General features: G+C 35.8%; 1 protein-coding gene across 1 annotated transcript in view; it reads left to right on the forward strand.

Annotated features, from left to right (window-relative positions):
• Positions 1-19,054, forward strand: part of LOC137388935 (sideroflexin-5-like) — a 59,198-nt gene extending 40,144 nt beyond the window's left edge. The window contains exons 10-11 of the mRNA XM_068075438.1: positions 12,060-12,151; positions 18,690-19,054. Coding sequence (XP_067931539.1) covers positions 12,060-12,137 — 78 coding nt within the window. The 3' untranslated portion in view covers positions 12,138-12,151; positions 18,690-19,054. The remainder of the gene's footprint in view (positions 1-12,059; positions 12,152-18,689) is intronic.
• Positions 19,055-27,125: the final 8,071 nt, after the last annotated feature.

Genomic DNA, 27,125 nt, shown 5'->3' on the forward strand with positions numbered 1-27,125 from the left:
AAACTAACTGACATTCAGCCTTCTCCAAGGTTACTTTGTCTATAGACCAGCTTGAACAAAAATGATTATTTTTGACATTTACAACTTTTTTTGTCATTTTGATTACTTGACTTTTGTCTAGTAAGTTTGTTGTGTAAAAAAATCATTGCAGGTGGTTACGACAATAGTCACTATAATAATGAATTTGTTAATAATTTGTCACGCTTTACTGTTTTAGATGTGTATAACTTTTATATAGTAACTACTCTCTTGTTCAAAGCACCAACAAACCTACTCGTGCACCATTAATATCATACATGTATTATTCTATGATGTTCATGTCATATAATAATCTGTTATAATAACATAATATAATAATAGATTATATTAATATAATATCTATTATAATAATATATAATAATATTATTATAATTATTATTATTATAATTATTATAATAATATAGTATTATATGAATATTGTATTAAAATTATATTAATATAATATTAATGTTTAATGATATTCAATTCTCCACCCAAACATCTGAAAACCAGCTTATAGAAATTTAAGATAAACATACAATGTTTACAAAGCTGTAATAACAGTGGTAATTCAGCAGCCATGTCAGGGTCAGCAGCAGACAAATCCAGATTTATAAGGACTCCCAGTTTTCTGCTTCCTAAGGTGTGCTTTGGGCTTATACATAGACATAGACTGAAATATTCATGCAGTTTGTTGAACAAATCTGTAGTAAAGTGTCTGTCTATTCGTATATATATTTTTATATCCTACACTAAATATAGTTAGATTATGAAGTTAGTTAATCTAAGTTATATCTAGTGTAAGATATTACAACATATATATGAATACACGAATACTCTACAGATTCGCTGAGCCAACTGCATGAATAACCCTTTGCATTATTATACAATGTAAAAGTTTGGACTAAAATCATCCCCTTGAGATTACAAGCTTTTGTTGGTAATCATGTATTTCTCAGTAGCGAAAAATATGCAACCGGTGAATTATTTTTCATATGTATGAGCGGTTCTCTATGAGTAACATTAGAACTGTCAGACGCACATAAAATATAGTTAACTATGTCAAAAGCAAGCCAAAACTGGCTGTTTAATTATACAATTACAAAAAAGAGCAGAAAATCAATTGTTAATAACTTGGCGTAGACTAAAATCTAGCCAAAAGGTTACAGTTTGTATAAAATTACAATTTTTCATTTTATGTCAAACATGTTTTAGTATTTAATAACTGGTTTGACACGCAATAGAAGTTTTGAATATCACGAGGAAACAATTTCTATTAAGTTGCATACATGACTTTACGTCCGCGTGCATAGCCTGTGTAAATATTTTGCATCAACAGTATTATCCTTAAAATAGCTAAAGTAGTGTTGTCACGCGTAGTACATGACAATGAGGGAGGAAAAAAGAGATGTTGAGGGTGGTGGAATGATAGCACCGGCAAGAGCGTAGGCCTACATATCTCTGAAGCGTATCAACGCACTTCCTACCCACATTTCCTGCACATTCCTTTTTTTAGCCTAACTTCTCTGACACCAATGTTTTTTCAATGTTGTCGTGCTGTATCAAACAAACTTCGTTTAATCTTTTACAACAACAAACTTACATAGTTTCTGTTCTGCGGTCGCAGCCTACTACTCCAAACAAGCGCCTGCGAGCAAGTCAAGTTACTCAGGAAGTTAGAATGAGGAAGGGAGGTCAGCAAAGCTGATAGAGGGTGCAGCATAGTTTCCTTGACTAAATCGCTGCGTTCAAAGCCATAGCACAAATGAATAATGCATTTTAGGTTGGTATGGCTAAGTGTGAAAATATAGGCCTTTTTCAAAGAACAGCATTTTATATAAAGAAGTGAGCAGGTGTTGATGTCAATGCACTCATAGGTTTATGGAGACAATCAGATTTCCTACTATACATGATATACATTATGATATTTTCACTGTTTACTGCTCTGGTTAGGTGGGAATTAGGTTTGGTCCTTATGAGCGCGGGCTTTTTGTTTAAAAGTCCACAAACTGTAGGAAGAAATTATTTTTAATTTTATCAATAACCATCTGGACTGTTTGACGGAGTGAAAGCTTTGTAGTAAATCTCGCAATTGAAATACTGTTTGAGGCAAAGTTATCAGTACAAACTGAACACAAAATTAAAATTAACAAATATGGGGTAGTCAATTGTTCGCTGTATATTTTCCTACCACTTTTACCATAGTTGAAAACTTACATACACCAAATTTAAGTAGATTTTAACAGGAAATATCAGTTTTTTTCTATCAGTTGTGATTTTTTTAATGTTTGACGTTATCTGACTGCCAAGATGTTTCAAGGTTAAAGTCAACAAAACTTGATCACAGTTAAACCATTCGGAAGACAAATACGTGCAAAATGACGTCACTAGTTGTTATCGTTGCAATAGGCAGCGTCACGCGTTTCTATTTTGTCAGTCTCTTTGCAACTATAGATATCATAACCACACTTTTGCTTGATCTGGGCATTTTAACCACAATCAAGTTTTGTCAAATTTAATCTTAAAACATCCTGTCAGTCAGATCGACTCAAACATCAAAAATAATCGCGAATAATAGAAAATTTTTGATAATTTTTGATAAAATCAACTAAAACTTTTTGAAAGTTCATTTTTAAACCTAAATGGTAAAGTTCATGGTTGATAAGCTGCTATTTCATTATCATTTCAACTGTCACTGTTATGTATTTTTTTTTCAAGTTTGATTTGTATGTCTTGCATCTATTTATAGACGGTGTCAATGCCTGCCTTTTTCTACCTGTCAGTCGGTGTCAGACCATGCGTCTGGCCTTTGCCGTTCACACAAACTATTTTATTAAAGTGAAACGTTGCAAGGGAGTGCCACAGGAAAATTATAGTCAATTACAAACGCATGTAAGACTTGCGCTTAGTGTTTACTAATGGAGGAAATGGAGATTTGCTGTACGATGATATTTTTCCTTCCTCTCACCGCTATCGGTTCCGATTACCGAGTCAGACTGCGTTAAAGAACTTCCTTTCCATAGCAGACGTTATACAAACTTTCTAACTTGTTTACCGACTGTGTTGACTCGGACGCGAGCAATTAACTATCTCGTAGCGAAGCATTTCAAGAGTTTAATTGTGCTTAAGGGTTATAAAATATCTTTTTGCACAATTTAGTTCAGCTTAAATTTAAAATGGCTTTTGACAAACCCGAGTGGTTGCAATTCTCAGGTTAATTGAGTGTTGAGACAACCTTTAAAAGCTTCAAAGTAGAAGTTGAACACACCGGGCGTAGGATTAGCTGAGGTAAACCCTAATTGGAACTGGTTACTACCACGAAAACGCATAACTTTTGCTTTGAAAAGGCCACTTATAGCTAGATATATGTTTGATATTCTTCTAATAGCCATATAAGTTTATTGCTTTATGGGTGATTAGATGCTATATTGTGTTCAGAATAGCAACGAGGTTTCTTACGAAAGCGGAGGGATTTATGTCACCAAAGGAGAAGCGACTTCGCTCACCTTTAATCATCACAAATAAATCATGCAAAAAGTTGTGAACTGTATAAAGACGGAGTCTCATTGAATCAGCACTTTAACAATAAATCGAAGATGAATTTACACAGAATTTCGGTAGATTTTATCAGAAATCATCGGTATTTTTCTCTCATTTACGATTGTTTTCGATGTTTGAGGTGATCTGATCGTCAGGATGTTTTCAGATTGAAATTGATGAAACTTGATTGCGACTAAAATGCTCAGAAGAACACTATGTACCAAATGACATCACTAGTTGCTATCATTGCTATAGTTGATATTGGCTATTGTTTTCAAGTTGCAGCATTACGTGTCTCTATTCTGTCGGTCTCTGTGCAACTATCGACATCGTGATAGCACTTTTATTTGATCTGAGTGTTATAATCGCCATCAAGTTTTGTCAATCTTAATCTGGAAACATCCTGGCAGTCAGATCACCTTAAATATCAAAAATAATCGTGAATGATAGAAAAATACTGATACGTTCTGATAAAAGCTAGTAAAAGTTTTGTTCGAGCTCATCTATAAGATACATGTAGATACCATATCGACGATGAGATCGACCATATCCCTGTTTCGGCTGATACAATCCTCGTCAGCAAACACCTGGCCACCTTTGTTGTCAATACAGCTAATTAGTAAATTTTCAAACATCAAGTTATCACAACGCATTGTTTTAGCAAACTTGCGGCTAGCAGTATCTGTGTTTCTAATGAATAAGAGTTGATGAGTTTAACAAAAGAGATCGTGTTAAAGTCAGAACATGCCCCACTGCAAACAGATCAGTGCTGAGAGATAGGCAGTTTTGGCCTCTGGACAGTCGCTAAACAAACAGAGCCATTATAATTCCCTCTGATGATAATTATGATAGCCGACTACATCCCTGCTTTTGCTAATCCTTCAATCTCATTATTTATATGGATTTTAGTGCACTATGTTTCATTGTATGGTTTATTTAAATAAAATTATTTGCACTAATTGTGTGGAAGTTTCAATAGAAAAGCATAATCACGATAGCCTTAGGGCGAAGCCCTCTACCTTTACTCTTCTCAAACTGAATGATCAGAAGAATTCACGGGCTAGAGAGGTGAATAGCTGTAATTAGGTTTGCTCAACAGAATACTCCCTTCACTGCAGCTATTCTTTTCGCGATCTTATCTCTCCTTAAATGTTCAATCAGTTCCGATGTTTTTATTATTTGCTCTTTCAAATATCGTCTATTATAATACGAGTGTATCTAATCAGCGGGGAGCCTAGCCGGGGAGCAGTCTGGCGCACACTGTTCCCTTAAATAAGCAACCAGTTGGTATTCAAAACATCAACTTTTATTCAAACTGTTCAACTGAACGAGTCAAAATATACAAATACCATAACACGTCTAATAAACAGTGTTTAAATGCTAATACCTATGTAAAATTGGTTAAACGAATTTTAAATTACTGTTGTTGTTTATAACTCAGGAATGCATTCATATCAACTGATTGGTAATCACAAGTTAACATTCGGAATCTTTGATGCTGAGTCTGATATCATACACTCCAGCCGAGCCTTTATCCCGAGTGTGAAGAATAATAGAGGCGAAAGCGTGCTAGCCTTTCACAAGCAAACACTGCTTACAGTTGATTTCATTTGTATAATCGCTAACATTCCAATATTTATTCATCACGATTGTTTCTCATTTCAAAGAACAATTCTGATGCTAAATTAATAGTTTGCGTTTCTGAGATTCGATCAATTTTTCTATATTCAAGCATAAAATTGGCTCCTAATTCTATTCATTGCTTAGCTGAATTGGTACATTTAGGTGTTTAATTTCGTAAATCACGATTCTTTGTTGCAGAAGTTTCCACAAACGATTGCTTTCAATGCTATTATTTTATTGCGTGCGTCAAAGTAACTTTTAGCATCACGTTGCTTGTTACACTTTAGCCTATGTATATTTTAACAAGCGCATTTCGCTGCCAGTATGTCGAGGCAGCGCGGCGAGTCGGCCACACAGTTTCCTGTAGCTCTAAGCATTTTACTGATGGTAACCTTATATTCCTACACCAACCATCCCGTCTCTTCAGTTCTCACGCTTCGTCGTGATAAATTATGCGTGTGAAAGTTGGTAGGTACTAAGAAAATTCTTTTGGAAATGAGGTCTCCCCCTCATTGATCTGGTCTACTTGTACACTCTTAAATTATATATAAAAATTATATATAAAAAATGGTTTCCTTGCCCTTGTTAACCCAAGTTGGTGGTAATGTCTACTCTAGCTCGGGTCTCCTACCAGAGACCTGGGAGGTTAAGTGTCCGTCTCAAGATCGTGGCCGTTACCGATAGCGCACTTTTTTGCAACTGACTTATGTTGTATGTTGTATGTGTTGTATTTGGGTGAGTCACATTTGATGCGCAGGTGTTGCTGCACCCTCTACTAACTACTGGAATTACAGTTGTTCTAATATGCCAGCACTTTTCAATATTCTCTCCAAATGGGAGATATTTCTCCACTTTTTTTATATATATATATGTATATATATATGTATATATATATGCGTATATCGTTTAAAATTATTCAAGTTAAAAAAACAAGCTCCAAGCTCCAAGAGTTGAGCATTTTAAAGCTAAATCGTTTTTATAGGACTAAAATTTCTTGTGGCAGCTGTATATATATAGTAAATAGTATATGTATGTATATATATACAATATATATATACTATATAGTATATACAATATATTGTATATATATACAATACTATATAATGTATATATAGTAATAAATCGCATTTCTACCATCATTCTGACTGTTCTGAAAGCGGTATAACTTCAAGAGTCTCACGCAAATTTCTGCCATGTAACTTCAGTTGTAACATTTCATCGTAACAAACACAAAAAATGTAAAGTGATCGATTTGGTAAAATCAACGCAGACATACTTATTTGTAAGCGTCCACTAGCTAACAGCCTGCTGGTTAAGTTGCAGCCAAGAATCGTTCCCACATAATAGCAACCGTTCTCATCAACGCCTGAATTAAAATCACATTAGTTTGAAATGCGTTGTTTTCAGCAGTGAGACTGCCAAAATTAGAATGCTTCTGATTCATATTGACACTGATTTCAGCCAAAAAACCATAAGTTGACTTATTAGTATACGTCTATCGAGTTACGAATGCATTATCATTGTATTACGATCAAATATCCTTTATCATTTGATTAATCTCCTGCATAACAATGTCACCCCTGTCAGTTCACTAACTCGTCTGATTTATGAGTCTTTTTTCCTCTTCGACACTCAACTTTGTCTCCCAACTTTATGAGAGGTTGTCAAGGCATGCTTAGTGACACATCTGAAAATAATCCAGAGAAAGTTTCAGGAGTGGAAATCGTTACGTACTTTCAGGTTCTGTTTCAACTCTTTTTCAACTCACCAAATCAAACGATACGGAAAGTTTATCATATACTATAGTTATACCGATTCTGTCGTCGTCTACTTAAAGGTCTCTCTCTTGCCAGCCTCACAACGTCGTAATAATACCAGATGTTTTTCTGCGCATTAAATTTTAGTGCCAACCGCAAATAAATTGTTTTTTTAAAATTGATATTACTGTGTTGTCAGAATAATTAGATTGGTGCTTGATAATAGCTGCTAAAGTTGGTCTCGCGTTTGTTTGAACCTCTCCGTACTTCTTAGATGACAGTAAGAAAACATTGCAATCTCGACTAAATCATGATGCACAGCCGGACATTTTGTACCGCAATAATGTATTAGATCATACAGCGTTACTGAAAATATATGACAAGCGATGCTTGTTACTGAAAGATCACAAGAAACTATTAAACTCGAAATAAGAAATAAATTGCTAATTAGCCCTTCTAGTCACTAATTAAGGTTTGCTCATGAGTAACCGTTGGTTACAAGCGCAAATCATCACAGCCTAAGCCGAATTTATGTCATTATTTTGCGTGGAAATATTTTTAACATACTAATAAATGGCGGGAGCTAATGTTCTACGTTGCTTCTATTCTCCGCCGTAGGTCAGACTTCACCTGATTATCCTTTTTATTATATAAATCTTAGAAATATTTGAAGGTAATTTGGAACTAATTAATAGCTAATAATGATGGGTTGAGAGAGAGGTTCAGGCCAGCAGAGCTTTATTATCCCCGAGTTCAATTAACTAAATATCTGTAATGTCCTCATTCGGTTGTTTATGCACCGAAGAATTGTTGAGGTGTTTTTGAAGTCATACAGCTAATCGCGCTACGCATGTGTTCTTCGCACCTGATATTAAAAATCCAGTCCTCAGCTGTGTCTCCCAACAACCGTCACTAAAAAACATGGATTTCTGTGTTTTCGCTATATTCGATGGACACTGTGTATCATGAGTAATTTTATACTATAGTAAAAGCTATGTCTGTCCATCTGTTTGAACCCTCTGTTGACAATTCGGTGAAAAATTGTGTCATGCGGGATTTAAGCTTTCAACTTGGTAGACTGACACTCTAACGACCAAGCCACTCAACTGCTCACTGATATCACAGAATAATTGAATGTATAGTTATTACACCTGATGATCTCTCACAGCACAGTGGACTACCAAAGTATAAGTGTTTCACTATGGTATTTACTACATATAGTAAAAGTTGACAGTTGTGTAAAAAGATTGTATCATGTGGGATTTGAACTCACAACCTTAAGCATGATGAGCTAACATGCTACCACCTGCTCCACACAACTACTCAGTAACATCATGGAATAAATATACATATACATTTAGTTATTAGTTATTATACCTGACGATCTATCAAAGTGCCCTAGACTGGCAGTATACTAGTGTTACAATGTAGAACTGTAGAATTCAACAAGTTGTGCTTGTTTATGCTAATGTTTGTCAATGGTATCCTCACTGAACATTTCTATATCATATCTAGTCACAATTATTCAAAATACCTATTATATGAAGACAAGTTACGTCCTTGAGATCGTTCAGAAGATAGAAAGCTGTATCCTTCCCTCCACTAACTTATATACCGTACTATGTAATATCGGTACGTCATCAACTTATCGTAACTACCAGTACTAATCGCAACTGGCGTGAGACCTCAAACATCAATGTAGCCTGGGCCCCTTCACACCCATCATACAACAGTATCGACAAATATTTCTCACTGACAAGCAGCACTATTTCTCATATTAAATGTGGCAGCGAAAACTCTCAGAGATATATTAAAATGTATTGTATGAGTAATGAATGAACTAGTAGAAAAAATAGTTCAAACGACATAGATTCCTTTAAAGATGAATTAACACAAAATTTTATAAGAAAGTCGGTGTTTTTTTTATGATTTGCGATTGTTTTTGATGTTTGAGGTGATCTGACTACCAGAATGTTTCTAGGTTAAAATCAACAAAACTTCATTGCGGTTAAAACATTCAGAAGAAAAATATGTGATGTCACCAGTTGGTATCAGCTATTGTCTTCAAGTTGCGGCTTTACGCGCCTCTATACTGTCGATCTCTTCGAAACTATAGGAGTCATTATGGCACTTTCGCTTGACAGCATTTTACACGTATGTTAGCTTCTGAGTGTTTTAACCGTGATCAAGTTTTGTCGATTTTAATCTCAAAGCATCCTGACAGTCAGATCACTCAAACATTTTGAAATATTAGCAAACGATAAAAAAATATCGATACTTTCTGATAAAATCTACTAGAAATGTGTGTAAATTTATCTTTAAATACACCTTATTCAACTTTGGGTTATTTCTTGGCAACAATTTTTTTATAATACAGTCCAACCTCGGTTTTTTATCTTTTTGTTTTACAATTCAAACGCTTCACCTGTCAAACAGTCATTTGGAATGGATTGTGGTCAGAAACCAAGGGTGAACTCTGTATATTCCGTGTTAGTTCCTCATGACACCATTTCGAGTCATCATGGAAGTGCCAATTCTGATAGGTATCAGTTGTTGAGTGAGCCTTTAGACCTGGAATGGCAATATAATTGATCACTCGGTGTTAATTTACCTTAATATGAGGCAAATGAAGCTTGCCGAATATACTAGCTGCACTCAGTTCTGCTCTATCGTGGTCAGACAATTGTCACTAAGTGAATAGTATTAGAATTGAATATAGATATTATCTAAAAGTGTTTTTTCTGCCTCTTTTATTGTAGTTGTATGGCTGCTGTTCAGATATCAACTCGAGCGTGTAAGAAACAGTTGCCAACAGTTGGTCTTTCTGTAAACATTCATTCTCTGGTGCCCCGGTAGCCCTGAGCATACACAAAGGCTCACTTTCTGAACTTACATTCATTTGTGATATCATGACTGCACTTGTTATGGTCATAATGAGCCAATCATACAAATTTCATAAATATGGCGTAGTTATTAATCGCTTTTATTGAAGCAGCTGCTGAATTTAAAAGCGTAAACTCGGTGTGAACCAAAGTGTAGGGATTCATCCCACACGGAGCAATTATAGTGATTAATTATTCTTTTTCTTTTGTTCCCTTTTAAAGATCTAGTTAACGCTGGCTTCTGGAGACAATTCTTATTACAAGTAGTAATTAATTGTGTCGCTAATGATGAGTCCAGCTTTCACCGGCCTTGAGGCATCTAACCTTTACAAGAGAAAACTCTTGGGTTTAGCATTAACTAAGATATAACACCTTCACTCGGACCACACAATGATTCCAATTTGAGATAATCTCCCATATTAACAACCCTGAGTACATGAGGCCTTTCATCAACTTGGGTCACCGTTCTTAAGCTTCCCCCGGGCACCCGCCTCGCTTTTTAATAGTTTTTATCTTAGTTGAATTTCAGTTGGTGCAGACGCAAAGCTGAATAAATAGTTGGCAGCGCGATATGGTGTTTTACGCTGATCCGAGCTGCTACCCGATTGTTACGCGCTTTTGATGGCATTCGGGGCTATGTTCAATATTGTAGCTAGCATATTTTCCTTCAAATGCGTTTCACTAGCCATCTGAGCTAGTAGTGAGCAAGCTTTTTCATTTTCTAAATATTCCAGAAATCATAGGCTCACGATTACAAAAGTTTTGTGAGTTATAAAAATGCATCATTGAAAGTATTATTAGAGAACAGGGAGTGTAATAAGGTAAAAGCTTGAGTATTTTGTCTCTGTAGTCACTAACATATCGATGTGATGACCCTTATTAAATATTAGTTCACCTAAGCTTTGGCCTGTTTATGCTCCAATCAGATAGGTTATAACTCGACTCGCTGTGCAAGACATTCGCTTGTCATCGTGATGGTTGTAATGTATACCGCGAGTGTACAAAATTTGATCTCGTGTGAAATGTAACTTAGTGATACTCATAAATTGTTAACATTTTCACTATAATCTTATGAGTTGGGTCCATCTGTCTGTCTAAAGCCACGCTTAGAAAAAAGATTTCATGCAACAGGATTTGAACTCACAACCTTTGGCTTGGTAGACCAACATTCCACCACCTGCACCAACCACTTTGCTGCATTTAGGAATAGCTGTGCAGGCACTTAATCTTTGTGCTTTATCGGCACACCTGACGGTCTCTTCTGGCACGCTGGACTGCCTTGGTGCTAGTAATAATGTGTTATTATTATGGTTTACTTGTCCAGGTGTGTCTGCTAAAGGGGTATACATACCCATCAGCTATCCGCATGAATGTCACTTGAGGCCTGTTGTCTAATGTGTCAGCATAGTTAAATTCCTAGAACTGCCATGTCAGTATGACATAATTCCCAATAGTGGTCACCAACTACACGTGATATACCTGCACGATTGTCATGCTCTTGATTAGTTGCCGGTAGTTGAGGCGCAGAACCTTTGGAAGGTCTCTAGCTTGTTCTTAAAATAAAACACTTACGATTGGTCATGGTGTTGTTGTCATCAACCAGGGGGCTTCTCTGGATAAAAATACCAAGCCCGGCTCTGTTGTCTGTGAGTTGTCTCCCCTGCCAGTTTGTTTGCTAGCGGGTTAAAGATGAACTTACACAAAATTTTAGTAAATTTCATCAGAAAGTAAGAGTATTTTTTATTATTTGTGATTGTTTTTGATGTTTGAGGCTATCTGAGTGTCAGGATGTTTTAAGGGTAAAATCAACAAAACTTGATCACAGTTAAAAACGCTCAGATCAAGCGAACATGCGATTATGGCGTCTGTAGTTGCAAAGAGACTGACAGAATAGGGACCCGTAACGCTACAACTTCAACACAATAGCCAATATCAACTTTAGCAACGATAACAACTACTGATGTCATTTTTCACGTTTTTTCTTCTGAGCATTTTAACCGCTATCAAGTTCTGTTGATTTTAATCTTGAAACATCCTGGCAGTCAGATCACCTCAAACATCAAAAACAATCCCAAATGATAGCAAAGTACCGATACTTTCTGATAACATCTACTACAATTTTGTGTAAGTTCGCCTTTAGGAAAGCCAGAAAACATGGTATTCTTACGAGCATTTCCTTCTGACATTGCGTGTCAAATTAGCTTTGTGACTTCACCTTCCTCTCCTGGCTCTGTTTCAGATAAAGACGTCTTCGTTAGAAGCTAGCATCGCCGAGAAGACATCCGAGGAGTTCCTCTATTTTAACAAAGGCCTCTAGAGCTGTTTCCATCGGTACTGTTTTTATCCATATTTTATCGACAGCAAATATTCCCTGGCTATATTTGAGTACAGGTAACACTTAGCTTGTGGTTATCTCTATATACACTACATTACTATATACTCTACAAACATTGTCTTGACACGCAATGTAAAATTTGAGCCTAAATTTGTCTGAACATACAGAGTATTGAAAGACTACAGATTTGTAAGCAAAAGTGAAAAGTTGATACATAATAATAAGTTGAAAATAATAAAAAAGATAAAAGTTAATTTAAACTACATGTATATTTAGTGTAAGTAATAATAAGTTATTCCATGCATTCTTATCACTGACACTACAATTAAACATATGTATTGCTAAGTCTACACAGGCCAGTAGTCTCTCTAAGATAACGATAAAAGCATCCTTTTACTGAGTATTACCATACTAATTAAATGTTTATATATAATTTAAGCTTGTACATTTAGTTTTTACATAGTTTTATATGATGCGTGTGCGAATACTATATGTAATTATTTAAAGTATTTATTGTTGGTTTTCGGGAGCTTGAACAAAATTTCATAGGTTTTCATAAGAATGTTTGCTTCCAAATTCAATTATTTTCGTTTACAAAGCAGATATAACTGTGGAATAACAGATATCACTGTGGATTAACAGATATAACTGTGGATTAACTCAGCACATCAAGGTTTGACTGTATTTGAATAGAAATATCTCTTTTGATAGTTCTACTCCATGCTGCTACTTCTGTAAACATACCCTGTAGCACCCCGTCTAGTTTTGACATACCACCCCGCCCACTTTTTTATCTAACCTCCCTCACAATCTTTCATTTCAAAACATTTATTTATATTTATACCTGATGAGGGCTATTGTGTTGAATAATATTTTTACGCCTTGTTCAAGCAAATTAAAAAGTGATTTCACGTAGAGTGACTCCATACGGGAGGGGACTTATCCATCTCCCGCTGGTCATAGGGACCAGTATTGCTACCTGGTTGGCTTTGGCTGTTGGTCAACTCTGACTCACAGCTAATCAACCCCATCCTAGTGCCAACAGCTGCCTGGCTTTTATTCTGTAATACTGTCTGTCAGGAATTCATGTTGCCTCCGGTTGGAAACGTTCCTCAAAAATTATGTTACGATCAAAAGGTTTTTAAGCTGGTAATTGGTCAATAATTGCAAACAGAAATTGGAAAACTAATCAGACCATATTTTAATTTTAATTGTTTCAGGAATATAATAGTTTCATCTCTTTTTCAAGTATCGTTGCTTACTTCTTGCAAGGATTAAAATTTTTTCAATATTAAAACATTTGTTGCTAACTGAGTGTACAAATGTTACATAATACAATTGCAACTCTGTGTCTGACCAGGTCAGTCAAGTTACCAGCCCACTCCTGTACTCTTCGTTCAACTACGAGTGGCAGTGACAACACCACACCCCTTTCGGATAAGTAGGGTCATCTACGCGAACTCAGGCATGAAAGCCTTAGTCACATATGACTAGCATTTGATCCCGTTAAAATAGAGTGGGACAAGAGTTTATTAGTTTATTATTTATCTAGTGCTCTGTTTTCTATGATTAGTTATAATTTGAAAACTAGCTGTGCTACCTGGCGCGTTACCTGGGTAATAAAACTCAGCTTATAAACAATGAGAGGTAATGAGAGTTGCCTGCCATTTGTTATTATCCTGGTGCAGGGCCAATGGATAATTTGAGTAAGCTGACTAATAAGAGCTACTGCTTCTCATGACGGTATGTCGTGACGGAAAGCGGTAGCGTATTTGCTGCAATATAGCAACATATATCGTCTAATGTGTACATCAAGCTAGTGTGGCTGAATTGGTAAGGCCGTCGGACTGGCAAAATAAATTTTGAAAAGGTCATACACACTGCTGCTTTGTTAAGGTTTTTGTAACACCCACTGACTGCGGGTAAAGGCCGAGGGTGCCTTGCTGGCGTCCACCAGGAGTCTAGGTGAGAGAGGAGGGTACCAGTACGGGGCCTCCATGAATGTAGGTGGAAAGAGAGGGTATCAGTGTGGAGCCCTTCATGAATGTAGGTGTAAAGAGAGGGTATCAGTACGGAGCCCTCCACAAATGTAGGTGGAATGAGAGGGTATCAGAATGGTGCCTTTCATGAATGTAAATGGATTGAGAGGGTATTAGAATGGTGCCCTTCATGAATGTAGGCGGAATGAGAAGGTATCAGTGTGGAACCTTTCATGAATGTAGGTGGAAAGAGAGGGTATCAGTGTGGAGCCCTTCATGAATGTAGGTGGAAAGAGAGGGTATCAGTGTGAAGCCCTCCATGAATGTATCATAGGTTTTTATCACGACCTTTAAAGCTGGTTGTAAGTGAGCCGGTACCCAATCTAAGGGCCAAAACTGCCTTCTTTTACTGTAGAGCCTTTCTCAAGGTCTGTACTGTTCTTGGAATGGACGTTTTATGTATTGTTTCACATGACATTTCTGTTCCTACTTCTGCAAAATATGATATATTTTTGCAGCTTGTTGTCCTGAGAGCTCCAATGACAACGGGCATCCCCTTCGGACATACATCCCAAAATCATTCGAGTTCAAATCCCAGTTCTCTGTAATTTTTCATCTTTTTTTATTTTCTCCCGACCCGGTGTATCGCCTGCAGTTATGTCAGTAATCTGGCACTCCTTTCTCTCTTTATCCGCCAAGTCTAGCCTTTGTGCTTTGACAACTTGCATTATTATTAGTGTTGTTATTATTATTACTAGTATTATTGTAACTGGTTGCTTGTTTTCAGCTCTTTGTCTGGTAGTATACTACTATCCGGTAAGGTCCTCTTTCCTCAAACATCCGGGACTCTCCGTAATATTCTTGCAGATCTCTACACAGTGGAAAACTACTGCTCTTTATTAGTATTATTTGTATTATTATCATTAGTTTTATTATTATCTTTAATATAATTAACATATTAGTGCTATTATCGTTAGTGTTATCGGTCTACAGATTGAAGTCTTTAAAATCCCTTTATGTATTACAATGTTAACAGAATTATGATAATCTTATTGTTTGATTCTATGAGAGTGTTCTGGTCATCCAGACGGAGGCAGATCACTAATTGAGTCTGTTAATTTATTTGTCTGGAAGGCACCATCAGAAGCTTTATGAGTCATGAATTGGTTTCGAACTAAAATTGCTAATGTGACTCATTGAAACTAGTTTCCATCTTTCCAACAAAAGCACTCGCTGTGTATCAATGCATTTGAATGTTTGCTGTTTGAATTTGCTGTTTTTGAACATGTATGTATGATTAGATGGTGCATGCTTGTTTGTGTACACGTCTGTTTATACATGTATATGTTGTGCTCATATGGGAATGTTGTGGATGTATGCGTCTTTTATGTGTGTTTGCTTGGGTATGTGAGCATGTTTGCTTGCAAATTTCTAACCACTTGTTTGTGTGCACATGACATGGTGCGAGCATTCTATATCTGTAGAATGTAAAACAATGTTAAAAAGGTGCGAAAATACAATACTCAGCGAAAAGGTAAAATTCTAAACTGGCTGCTGTTCATTCAGAAATATTTGAGCGGACAAGGTCATCGCCAATTACCATGACCGTGTCTAAATCCCACAGCAGAGTTCGTGAGTGCGTAAGCAGGTATTTGTGTATGTTAGTTTACATTGATTTCTGTGCGCACATATGCATATGTATGTGTGTGTGTGTATCTGCCTGTATGTGTATATAGGAGGTACGATTGTGATTGATTCAAACACAAGACACACATTGTAAGCATATGGGTCTTGTGTTTGACTGTACGTCTGGGTGTTGTGTGGGTGTGTGTGCGTGCGTTAGTGTGTACTTAGCAGCCTTTTCATAGAAGCAACTGTATTTACTAATTAGGGCTTTGCTACATTTACAGGTATATGTTGCAGCAATCGATGAAATTTTAGCTACAAGGTATTGCATTGTAATAGTGTGATATCTTTATTTAACTTACAATGAAAATCAGGCAAATTGATTTTATTATTATAGCTAAAACAAGTCCACATTTTAAGTAGAGTATCACGATATGGATATTTATTCGTTTGGTTGCGCTTTTTAGAGTTGATGATTTGAAAATGGCCACCATTTAAAGAGATCACCAATCATATAAACAGTATAATCATGTAATGGCAATTTATCTCATACCTGACGATTTTCGGAGGGAGTGATACTGGAACTAAAACAGTATGGGCTTTCTACTCTTATAATAAGCTCATGAAATAAATGTTTCTAATTATCACGAACACAAACAGTTTCTTTCTAAGTTAAAATATACAAAAAACTTAACAAAAATTGTTGACAAGATTTTGTGTACATAATATTAATATATCATAAATCGTCTATTTGCAATATTGAATCAAATCATCTGGCAATTTTTGGAAATCGTAAAACTCTAATTTTAAGCAATGAAGTCAGCGATAATTTGCTGACTTGGCCTTGTTAGCTTTGCTGCTTTACGTTGTATGCTTATTGTATGATTTGTTTCTACTCTGCGGTAACTGTGAAGCCTTCTGAAACATACAGCAGTTTTTCATGATTATAGCAGAGTTCACTTAGACTTGGTTTAAATTTCATAAAGTTTCTCATTTTAAGGGCTCAGAAGCATAAGCCCTAAGTAAGATGAAAAACACTGCAAAATTGTGGCTATCAACTCGCGCCTAGCGTTTTTGTTCTAGGTCAACTCACTGAGTTCGTGTTACGAAAAGTTGCTTAACCGAATGAACTGAACGTATAAAGATTAATGATGGTCTTTGGTAAATGTATTTCTCATTTTCTAGTTCAGAGAAAAGGCTTACATTTTTAGTTGGCTTGCATCCTATTGGCCGAATCGGAACACAAAGTGCTGTAATTAATTTCGATTTCACTGTCAAATTATTACATTTTTTGCAACACAAAATATCACCATTACAACATTTGCACTTTGCACTTGTCCTTGTATCATTAAAGATGTAGTCGTCATTACAAACTGTTTAAGTAGAATTTCATGCCCTGTGATGTCATCGATGTACCGATGCCTCTAGCCTTGCCTTTTAGTCATTCTGTATAACGAGCTGCGTGACTCGGCGCGGTATTTGTGTATGGCCAAGAGCCACATGTTACGGCTTTAAGAGGTTTGGCACAAAGGTTAGGTACTTAGGTTTGCAAGTTACAAAGGCTACAGAGGCTGAGGTACAAATGTTCTTAGGTTTTACTGAACATTTAGTTATGTCTTGGTAGAAAAAGTTAATTTGGTAGCAAGAGCTAAACATACTAAATATATAATTTGTAGTGTGAGGTGAGACCTTAAAGAGAAAGTTTTTAAACATGAGGAGTTTTTACTAATGTTATTTAATAACTTGTAGTCATGCTTGGAGAGTCATTTATTTCCATTTTATTTCTATTAATACTCTTCGTTCTTACTCACTGCCTATTTCATTGTACCACATGTCACCTAATTACTCGAGGAATTATAACAGATATTTTTAGCTTTATTGTTTGTGATTTGGCGTGACTCCATGCAATTGGCGATAATTTACGCATGTGTGTAGATCCCAGGGCGGTACGCTAGATTACAAATGCCACCTGTTCTTGTCAGACAAATGTGTAATCGATATTAGGAAATAAAAAAGCTTAGCAACTTTAAAAAATCTGTTGGTAGAACTCATTTGCCAAATGTGGTCATGTGATCGGTTTGACGGTTATTGGTGACTGATTGATGAAGAGATGTTGGTTAAGTTGGTGCGTTTCCTCCATTAATGATGAGTTTACACAAAATTTTATTAGATTTTATTAGAAAGTATCGGTATTTTTCTATCGTTTTTGATGTTTGAGGTGATCTGACTACCAGGATGTTTCAAGATTAAAATTGACAAAACTTGATTGCAGTTAAAACTCTCAGATGTAGCGAAAGTGTGATTATGACGTCTATAGTTGTAAAGAGGCCGACAGAATAGAGACCCAAAATGTTGCAATTTGAACGTAATAGCTGATATCAACTATAGCAATGATAGCAACTAGTGACATCATTTTGAACGTTACGCTTCTTGTGAGTGTTTTAACCGCGATCGAGTTTTATCGATTTTAATCTTGAAACATCCTGGCAGCCAGATCACCTCAAACAAAAACAATTGCAGATGATAGAAAAATATACTTTCCGATAAAATCTGCTACAATTTTGTGTAAGTTCATTTTTAACGTTCTGCTGTGAGACGAAAGCTGAGCCAGTGTTTAGGTCCTCAGCCTCCTGGTAACCTAGATCCCTGTTTAACAATTCCTGGTCTTTTGGTCAAAGAACATTGTTGGTGTTGGCGCTGCCATCTGAGTGACTAATTACATCCTGTGACCGGTGAACACCCTGCGAATATTCTGCAGTCGTCGCATTAATTGTCTTATAACGCGGTATAGGAAGAGGGAGGGCAAACCGCATCAGCTATTGGTGAATGCAGAGAAATAGAGGGTGGTATGTAAGTGATGGAATATGTCAGAATGGTTTGAATTTATTAAAGTGTAGCCTCCTTTGCATCATTTAATAATATGTTTTAGGTCAGTGCGTAGCATTTTGGGCCCGCAACTTGCAATGCCAGTCGCTTGACTTATTCTGACCGGCTTTCGTAGAACACAGAATCGGAGGAGTCACTTACCACGGTTGACGGAGTTGGGCTGTCATTGTTTCAAATGCAGTTCATTCTATATGTAGATTAGGCTTGCATTTCATTATCTGCTATTTGTTTTCCAGCGCTTGTTAATTCTTTGTTACTAAATTTTACGGATTGATGAAATTGATTATTTTTAGAACTTTTATATTTGTCATAGCTTAGCGATTTTAGAAGCTGTCTTTTTTCTGTCTGGTAGAAAGAATACAATATGCAATCACTGTTAATTAATAAACATCAGCCATTCTTGTTGCATTTTCAACAGTCTGTTCTTGACAGTCAGAAGCAGGTTCTCATAAATGTCATTTTCATTCTTTTGTTAAGAAGTTCGTCTCCAACTTTTGCCTCTCTAAATATTGCTCAAAGATTTATTTGTATAACTCAAATTGCCGCCAATTGCTGGCAGTAATTACAGAGAGATAGCAAAGGTGAAAAGGCGCTAAAGTTTATTATAACATAATCAACTCGCTGATGTTTCCTAGATGAATAGAACGATTTGTGTAAACTTTTTACTCTTTCAATTCCTACATGTAATGATGAATCTTGATTCTTATCTCACTGACAGGCGAGACTCACATTTCCACTCACCGCTGTCCAGCATGTCAAAAAACGGCAAATCAGCTTGCCTTTTCTTCTCACGTTAATCCTAGTAGACCTGTTATAAAGGAAGGAACCTATGAGATATTTTCAATAACTTTCTCAACTAGTCTTAGATCATAAAGCTATTTATGCCACTTTTGCAGACCAGTAGGTAGCATGTCATCATGTTAACAGACATCTTTGAAGACTACGGAATAAGGAAGGCTTGTTCACTTTATATCGCCGTATCTTTATATATCCATATGCGAATATTTATATCAGTGATGGTCGATCATAACGATGTTCACACTATCACAAACCCATCCGCGTTTGCATCAGTAACGTAGTGTTCTGATTTTTCTTTTTAAATTTTTGCGAAGAAGCTTTTTTGTTTTCCCGTGACTGAAATCAAATACTAGTCTCGCAGCAATGGTCATAAGCGAAAATAAATAAATCACGCTATCCACTAATTACTATCGCCAAAATGGTTCACATTTGAAAGGCAGTCGTCGACACTCGGCGAAAGATCGAGAAAGTTTGACAGCTGCAAAATTCCCCGACGTGTCTGCGTTGCTTCGTCGATGCCATCAGTTTTCGGTTCACATAATCGACGATGAACGCCGAAAGGAAAACGCTGACATACGGTGATATAGCGTAAACCAGCCTGTAACTACTGTTTAACTAGCTGATAAAACTTTAACAAGGTGGGTACTCTAGTGACTATTTGGAACCGATGCCGGCTTCCAATAGCATCAGCAAGAGTGTTGGCTCGCAGTACATTTGCATCTCATTGGCTAATAATCTGTACAATGAGTGAATTTCTGGCATTTTGAAAAGGTATGACAGGAAGCAAAAAGCCTGCCATTATAATTCTTTTCATGATTCAAAAAACAAACGTAAAATGATTGTTGAAAATAGCCATAAACGTGGAACATTGTCGGTCAGAATATAGTCTGGGTTGAGTTGAAAATAGTCAAAGCATATAAACTATGAGGGGGCTGAGATGACATTGACCCGCATGCTGAGCCTGTGTACTCACATGATGCCCTCACTTAACATCAGCATCCCAGAATGTAGCCTGTGTGGCCACCTTTGCGAGAGTTCATGTAATCAATTCGACTTCGTTAAAATACAAAATACTTGAATAGTAGTTTACGAGTGTTTTTGAACTTGAAGTACAGTCATACTTCAACTTACGAACTTGATGCGTTCCGAGACTGAGCTCGTATGTCAATTTACTCGCATATTAGTGCAATTTATTTATATATAGAACAATTAAATATATATTAATTGGTTTTCATACTCTGAAACATGCAAATAAAACACTCAAAACAAGATATTGTAACTGAAAGAACATGTTGGTTATTGTCCTAACTTACCACAAATTTTTAAAAAGCAACAAAAAAAATAATGCAAGAAAATGTGATTAATTAAAATGTAAAATTAAATACATACAATAGCAGCTAACGCTAGCATTTGCCAGAGAGGGAGATATCCTAGGGAGTTATAGAGAGTTATCCTTCATTACAACAGTTGACTTTGATAAATTTAGATTTTATCAAAGTCTTAAAAGACAAACTTAGAAGCAAACATAAAAGCAAACTTTCATTTTTAACTTAACGTAATTAAAATTTCTTCGGCGTTCATAGTTTTAAGTTTCTCGCTAGTTAGCTATTTTTTCCTGTGTTTCGCTTTCACGACTAGCCGGCCGTTTTACGATAAGCCTATCTAAGGACGTTTGCCTTTGTCGCCCATTCAACATGTTGCGATTAGGACGAACACATGTGTCGTCACAAACGGTTAATGTACGACCACTAGCCAACTTATCCGAATGTTTATAGTTTTGATAAATAGTACCGGCCTTTTCACATAGCTTCGTTCAGTTACGCTGTCACCGGCCAATTGTTGATCTTTTATCCAAAGCCTGAGCAGTCTCTCCATCAGCGGTCGTGAAGATCGCTGCGCCGTTTAGAAACTATAGTTAGTCCTTTTGCGAACTAAATAAATGCCCTGAATATAATTCTTCTGTTTGATAATTGTGGATGTATTTCTGTCATATTGCTGAGCTAGCTCAATCACGCATACACATTTCGCATATTTTTTCAACAATTGTCCGTTTGATAATTGTTATCATTTGCTTTTTCTTTGCATTTCATCTTTCATTTTACTGGCAAACTTTCGGTCTACGCACAGTACTTTTAATTCACATAATTCTGCACTGAAAATCGCGCACAAAAACACGGTACAAAAGTATAACCTGAGCAGTTGAAAAATACAAAGTGATGATGTTCTCATAAAACACCTCCGGCATACTTGGCAACTGACTCACGTGCTCGTATCTCAAACATGGCTGGTATGTTAGTGCTAAAACTTGCTTAAAAGCTGGCTCGTATCTCAAGTTTCTCGCACATTGGAGCACTCGTAAGTTGAAGTATTACTGTATTTTATTTTGTCAACTTTAATCTGCTATTTGATGTAAATTCACGCACAGCTGTTTCATGTTTATGAAACTACAAAGAAACACACAAAAAAAAGGATAAATATGAACCCTGGTAAGATGTAGCAATTGATCTCTATAATGACATACGCCGTGGAGGCTGTGGAGCCTGGTTTTGTATGTCCTTTATATTTCCTGGAGTATGTGACTCACGAAAAGCTTTCAACACTTCCAGAACTAACAATAAAAACATACACATAAACTTTTATGTCACAGAGAAATGATTGAATGCTTTATTTCCTGGAATTAACTTGACCCAAATTTCAGCCCTACCACTGAGTTTTCCAAGAAGGCATATTTTTGTTTTATTTCGCAAACTCTGTTGATATTGATCAGCGTGTCCATCAAAAATTTTCTACTTGGATTATATAAAAAGTGGAGTTGTCTGCACTATTGGAGAACTATTTGTAGGATGTTCTTGGGCGCTGTGTGATGGGTAACCTTAACATTAATGATGGTCTTTGGTACATGTATTGCAAGTTGAGCAAATAGGCTCGCATTTTTAGTTAGCTTGCATCCTATTGGCCGAATCGGAACAGTACTCAAAGAGTAGTCCCATTCTGACGAGGCTGACTTTATTAAAATAAAAGTTGTTTATATTTTAAGTTTGCAATAATTATAAATTGTGTTAAACTTTCTGGATCAACATGAAAATTACATTCAAGCAACTATTATCCTGATAATGCACAGTCTATCGCCTTAAAAATCTGCATAACGCAATGTTTTTTATTTTGATAAAAGCAGCTTCAAGGTTTCTAAATATTTCTCCTCACAACGATCAGTTCTTACTTTTTTCTGCTCATCAGTAACTGTCTGTTTCTAACCATTACTGTTTCTATTCACTGTGAAATCTATAGCTTCATGGTTTACTAGACTCTTTTGTACCGTATGGTCTAGTTGATACTTAATTGAAAACTTTAATAAAACCATCTATAGTAAAAATGATTAACTGAAGCTTTCATATTAAATTATATTGTATCAAGTTAACATTAGTTTAATTGAAAAATTATTTTTATTTTACCTTTTGACAAGCATTTTCATCACGGGAAAACTTATTGTGGCGTGATGAGGTGGATAATAGTGTAACATGTGAAGGTATGGTTAAAATGGTGTAAAATGGTGTAACATGTAACATGGTGTAAAATGTGAAGGTATAGATAAGACTTCACATCAGATTTACCGTATTTTCAAACCATTTCACATTTAATATAAGTACTGCATTAAACTTCTGCACAAAATAGCAAAGATGAAAAATGCTTAATATTTCGTTTTAAATGCAATGCACTAATTAACAGGACTATCAAGGCTAGACTGTGTACCTATTAACCATAATCAGACAATATAACAATTTTATGGGATATCAAACCAGTTTAACCAGTTTAAGCTTTTCAAAAACTACTTTGAATAAAGTTCATGCATATGGTTTTTGCTACTCCCTGCTAGTCAAAACATCATGCATGTACAGGATATGCGTAATAATCTAACATTCATAGCAAATTACAAACGTTTTAAATCATTGTTTTTTGCTAAAAATTGCTTTGATTATTAGTCGTCTAAACTGCATTCGAAATAAATTTGCTTGACAAGCTATGGGAATAGACACGCGATACGCATAAAACGCGGCACACTCAATGTCTTTTGCGGATCTTGTGTCAATGGTATATATACACGAAGCTTGAGCAGAAAGTTGATATCTCTTTAATACTTACTTTCATCCCACCTATGTTTATCATTTACACTGCGAGAAACAGTGTTTTCATTCAATCTCACAAAGTTCATTAAAAAACCAAAACCGTGGTTTTGTTTTTTTAGTCTTCTATTATCTTATGAGTGGATTAAGGCTATTGATTGTCTTGTACCTGTCGACAGTAAATTATTTCATGTAAATGCGCGTTAGAATCGTCAAATCATAGTACAGTACATCTTTCCTATTGAAACGTTCACCACACATCTGCGAGGGTTTCAATGAAACTAGAACTTGCCTCATCAGAGGAGTGCTGTTTAACCACATTCTCTTCGACATACCTTCGAGTGGTCTTCACTCGCTCAAAGCATAATTATGTAGAAATGAGACAGGCGCACAATAGACTTTGAGGGATGGCTGGTTCAATTAGCATCATGTCCACCCTTGAATTATGTAACGTAAACCATTTCATGTGTCCACCCGGCTAGGAATCCTCACTTCACCTCTTGTACACTCAGCGAAGCCTTAATCATTACACCCGTAATTATGTTAACCAGCGCGGCCATCACTTGAGTAATGTTGTTTCTATAAAACCAGTTGTTGATAGAACGTCGCCAATTGTCAAAAGTAGAAATTCCTCACTCGGCTATCGATCATTTTGTTAAAACATCCGTTATTATGTTTCTCATTTATATACCGTACTACATTAATTTATTCTTCCAGATTTGATAATAGAACCTATTACATATTACATATACCTATTACATATTATGTTACAATAATTCCTCACTAATTTGTGGTTTGACTTTTGTGGCTTTAGTACTTTGCAGGGTAAAAATAATTGATTAAAAATTAAAAACCAATAATAGACAACAAAACCAAAATATATAAAATCTTTTCATACTTTGGCCCAGTGATATCCCTCTGTGAGCGTCATTGTGACAGCGGTTATCAGAGAACAGGGAGTGCTTTCATATTAAATTATATTGTAACAAGTTAACATTAGTTTAATTGAAAACTATTTCTATTTTACCTTTTGACAAACATTTTCATCACGGGCAAACTTATTGTGGCATTGTGGCTCACTATTTTCTTGTTACATTTTGTAAAGTGTAAAATTACAAAGTGCTTGTCACACCCTTCATTGTGCTTCTTAAACATCATCAACTCTCAAAAATGTCTAATGAACTTAAGAAAAAAAGAAAAATGATTGACGAATATTGAAAAAATTGGCTTAATTAGATATGAGTTTATTGGTTTCTATTTCATAGATTTTCACTTATAGTCGGGAGGGGGTTGAGACACCAGCCCCACTTATCGCAGAGCTTGCATAGATTTTTCATAGTTTTTCAAGAGTTTTCATAGATTTTCATTTATCCCGAGGGTCAAAGGTCACTGTTCCCTATTAACATTAATACAATATAGGCTACATATCGGTGCTTTTATTATTAGAATAATGAAACCCAAATGGTACTAAGACATGTTTACTTGAGTTTATGTACAAGAAACGTTTTAAATTCAAAATATTTTGCATAACAGCAAAGAGTTCGACAGCATCTGGTGTCAAGTTTCACACCAGAAACATAAAAGTTCCAAATTGGCCATTTTATATATTATATATAGATTTATTGTTTTAAACAGGAAATAAATATGAGCAATCATGTTTGCTTTACCTGGTCAATCTACTGATTTGAAAGGTGCCCAAAAATGTTTGCTTGAAGGCAAATGTAACAAGTTGTGTAGAGATGATTCTTACGTTTGTGTCATTCAATTGGATGAGATAACAATACAGTGAAGTGAGACATTCAATTGGATGAGATAACAAGACAGTGAAGTGAGACAGTCTTTTGAATGACAATTGAACAATTTCAATAGACTTCGGTCATCAAATCGGATACAACTGCATGTTATCGCTTCTCTTTTGACATTTCATGTCGTCTACCGAAAAGGTTGTTCCAAGTTAAAAACCAAAGTAGTTTGAAATTTATTAGTACATATACGCTATTATCTCAGATACGAAAAGTGTCATCATGGCCAGTAAATTTTAATAATGTTATTTTGCAGCAAGGTTAGAAATATTTTATTTCATTGATGATGAAATGGAGAGTTGCTGAAAGAATTTCACAGTATACCTACAGTGATGTCATAATTAATATTCATCTTTTTAAAAAATGGGTTGGTAGTCTCGATTTTATTTTCATGAAGATGAGACAGTTTCTCGTGTAACTGCTTTTTACATGAATTTTTTTTATAAAAGATTCATTTTGGAAAAGAGATGAAAATAAGTAAACCAAACATTTATACAAACAAAACAATTCGCGTAATGATACAGCTAGATAGCCGTAATAATACAGCTAGATAGCCGTAATAATACAGCTAGATAGCCGTAAGATGAAGTAAAGTTTGGAAGTTTAAACTGCCCTTTATACTTTAAACTGCCCTTTATATGAATACTTATTTTAAAGAACAATTTCATAATTGTATGTATCATTCAATCGTATGTATATACAAGTCAAGATTGAGCATCCTTTTAGAGCCAACTACTTGTGAAAGATAGCCCAGTGTTCATTCCTTCAGACAGTCCTATTGACAACCATGTTGACACGTTCGGTGAGGTGCTCCGTGGGCTCTGACTCACTCAATAGAGCTCAAAGAACAAATAAACATCAAAGACTGACTAATTTAAGATTGGTGCCTGATACAGTCTTTAATGTTTGATAGGAGGAGATTAGAAGCAAGGAGGGAGCTGCAAATGTTATGATGACAACTAATTACTGTTTAAATAAACATTTTCGATACAATAGCGTCAATTATGAGCTTCTACAGGGTCTTACAAGTCCTTTTTCTAGAAAAATAAAGGGTTTGTGTGAAACCGACGGAGTGTCTGGCGCTGTGATTATGTTGTTCTTGAGCTAATCTTCCAGTGATAACAAAACGAGACTCATCAGTGCATCCTTTTGCCCTTCCGAATCAAATCTCATGTTACACATTGAAGCAATATCTAACGTTATAAAGTCATTCTATGACACATACTCGAGGCACTCTAGTCGTAGGTCATAGTAAGTTAATATATGCAACATCCTGTTACCACCCTTTTTTGATAGTTTTATTTATTTTTCTCCAAATCACCTCATTGGTGAGTCCTGCACTCTTATCTGTAAAGCTCGGTCTATCATTTGATAATTGTCCATGAATGGTTTGTATTTGAGCGTAAAGGACGTATAATTTGTCAGCTACAACTTTGCCAAGTCCATTTATAATTCATGATGATAGTTTAATTCTTTTTCACCCGGAATGCCATACGCAAATGAACCAATCAGAAGAGCATTACAACATCCGTACATTAGAATAGAGAAATCTGTCAAATTAATTCAACCGCTGAACACGTTATTCGAGTCACATGGCTGCTTTGTAAGAGGAACTAAATTTCGTGACATATTTAAATTTGGATTGTTTTACAGTCATGCTGAATTTTTAATCGTAATTATTATGCAAATGGATAAAAAATGAAAATGCTGCTGGCTTATCCATCAATAACGGTTGTGAGAGGCTTGTGATGGGCTTTA

This window comes from Watersipora subatra, chromosome 2 (genome assembly GCF_963576615.1).
Source record: "Watersipora subatra chromosome 2, tzWatSuba1.1, whole genome shotgun sequence".
Taxonomy (NCBI): Eukaryota; Metazoa; Bryozoa; class Gymnolaemata; order Cheilostomatida; family Watersiporidae; genus Watersipora; species Watersipora subatra.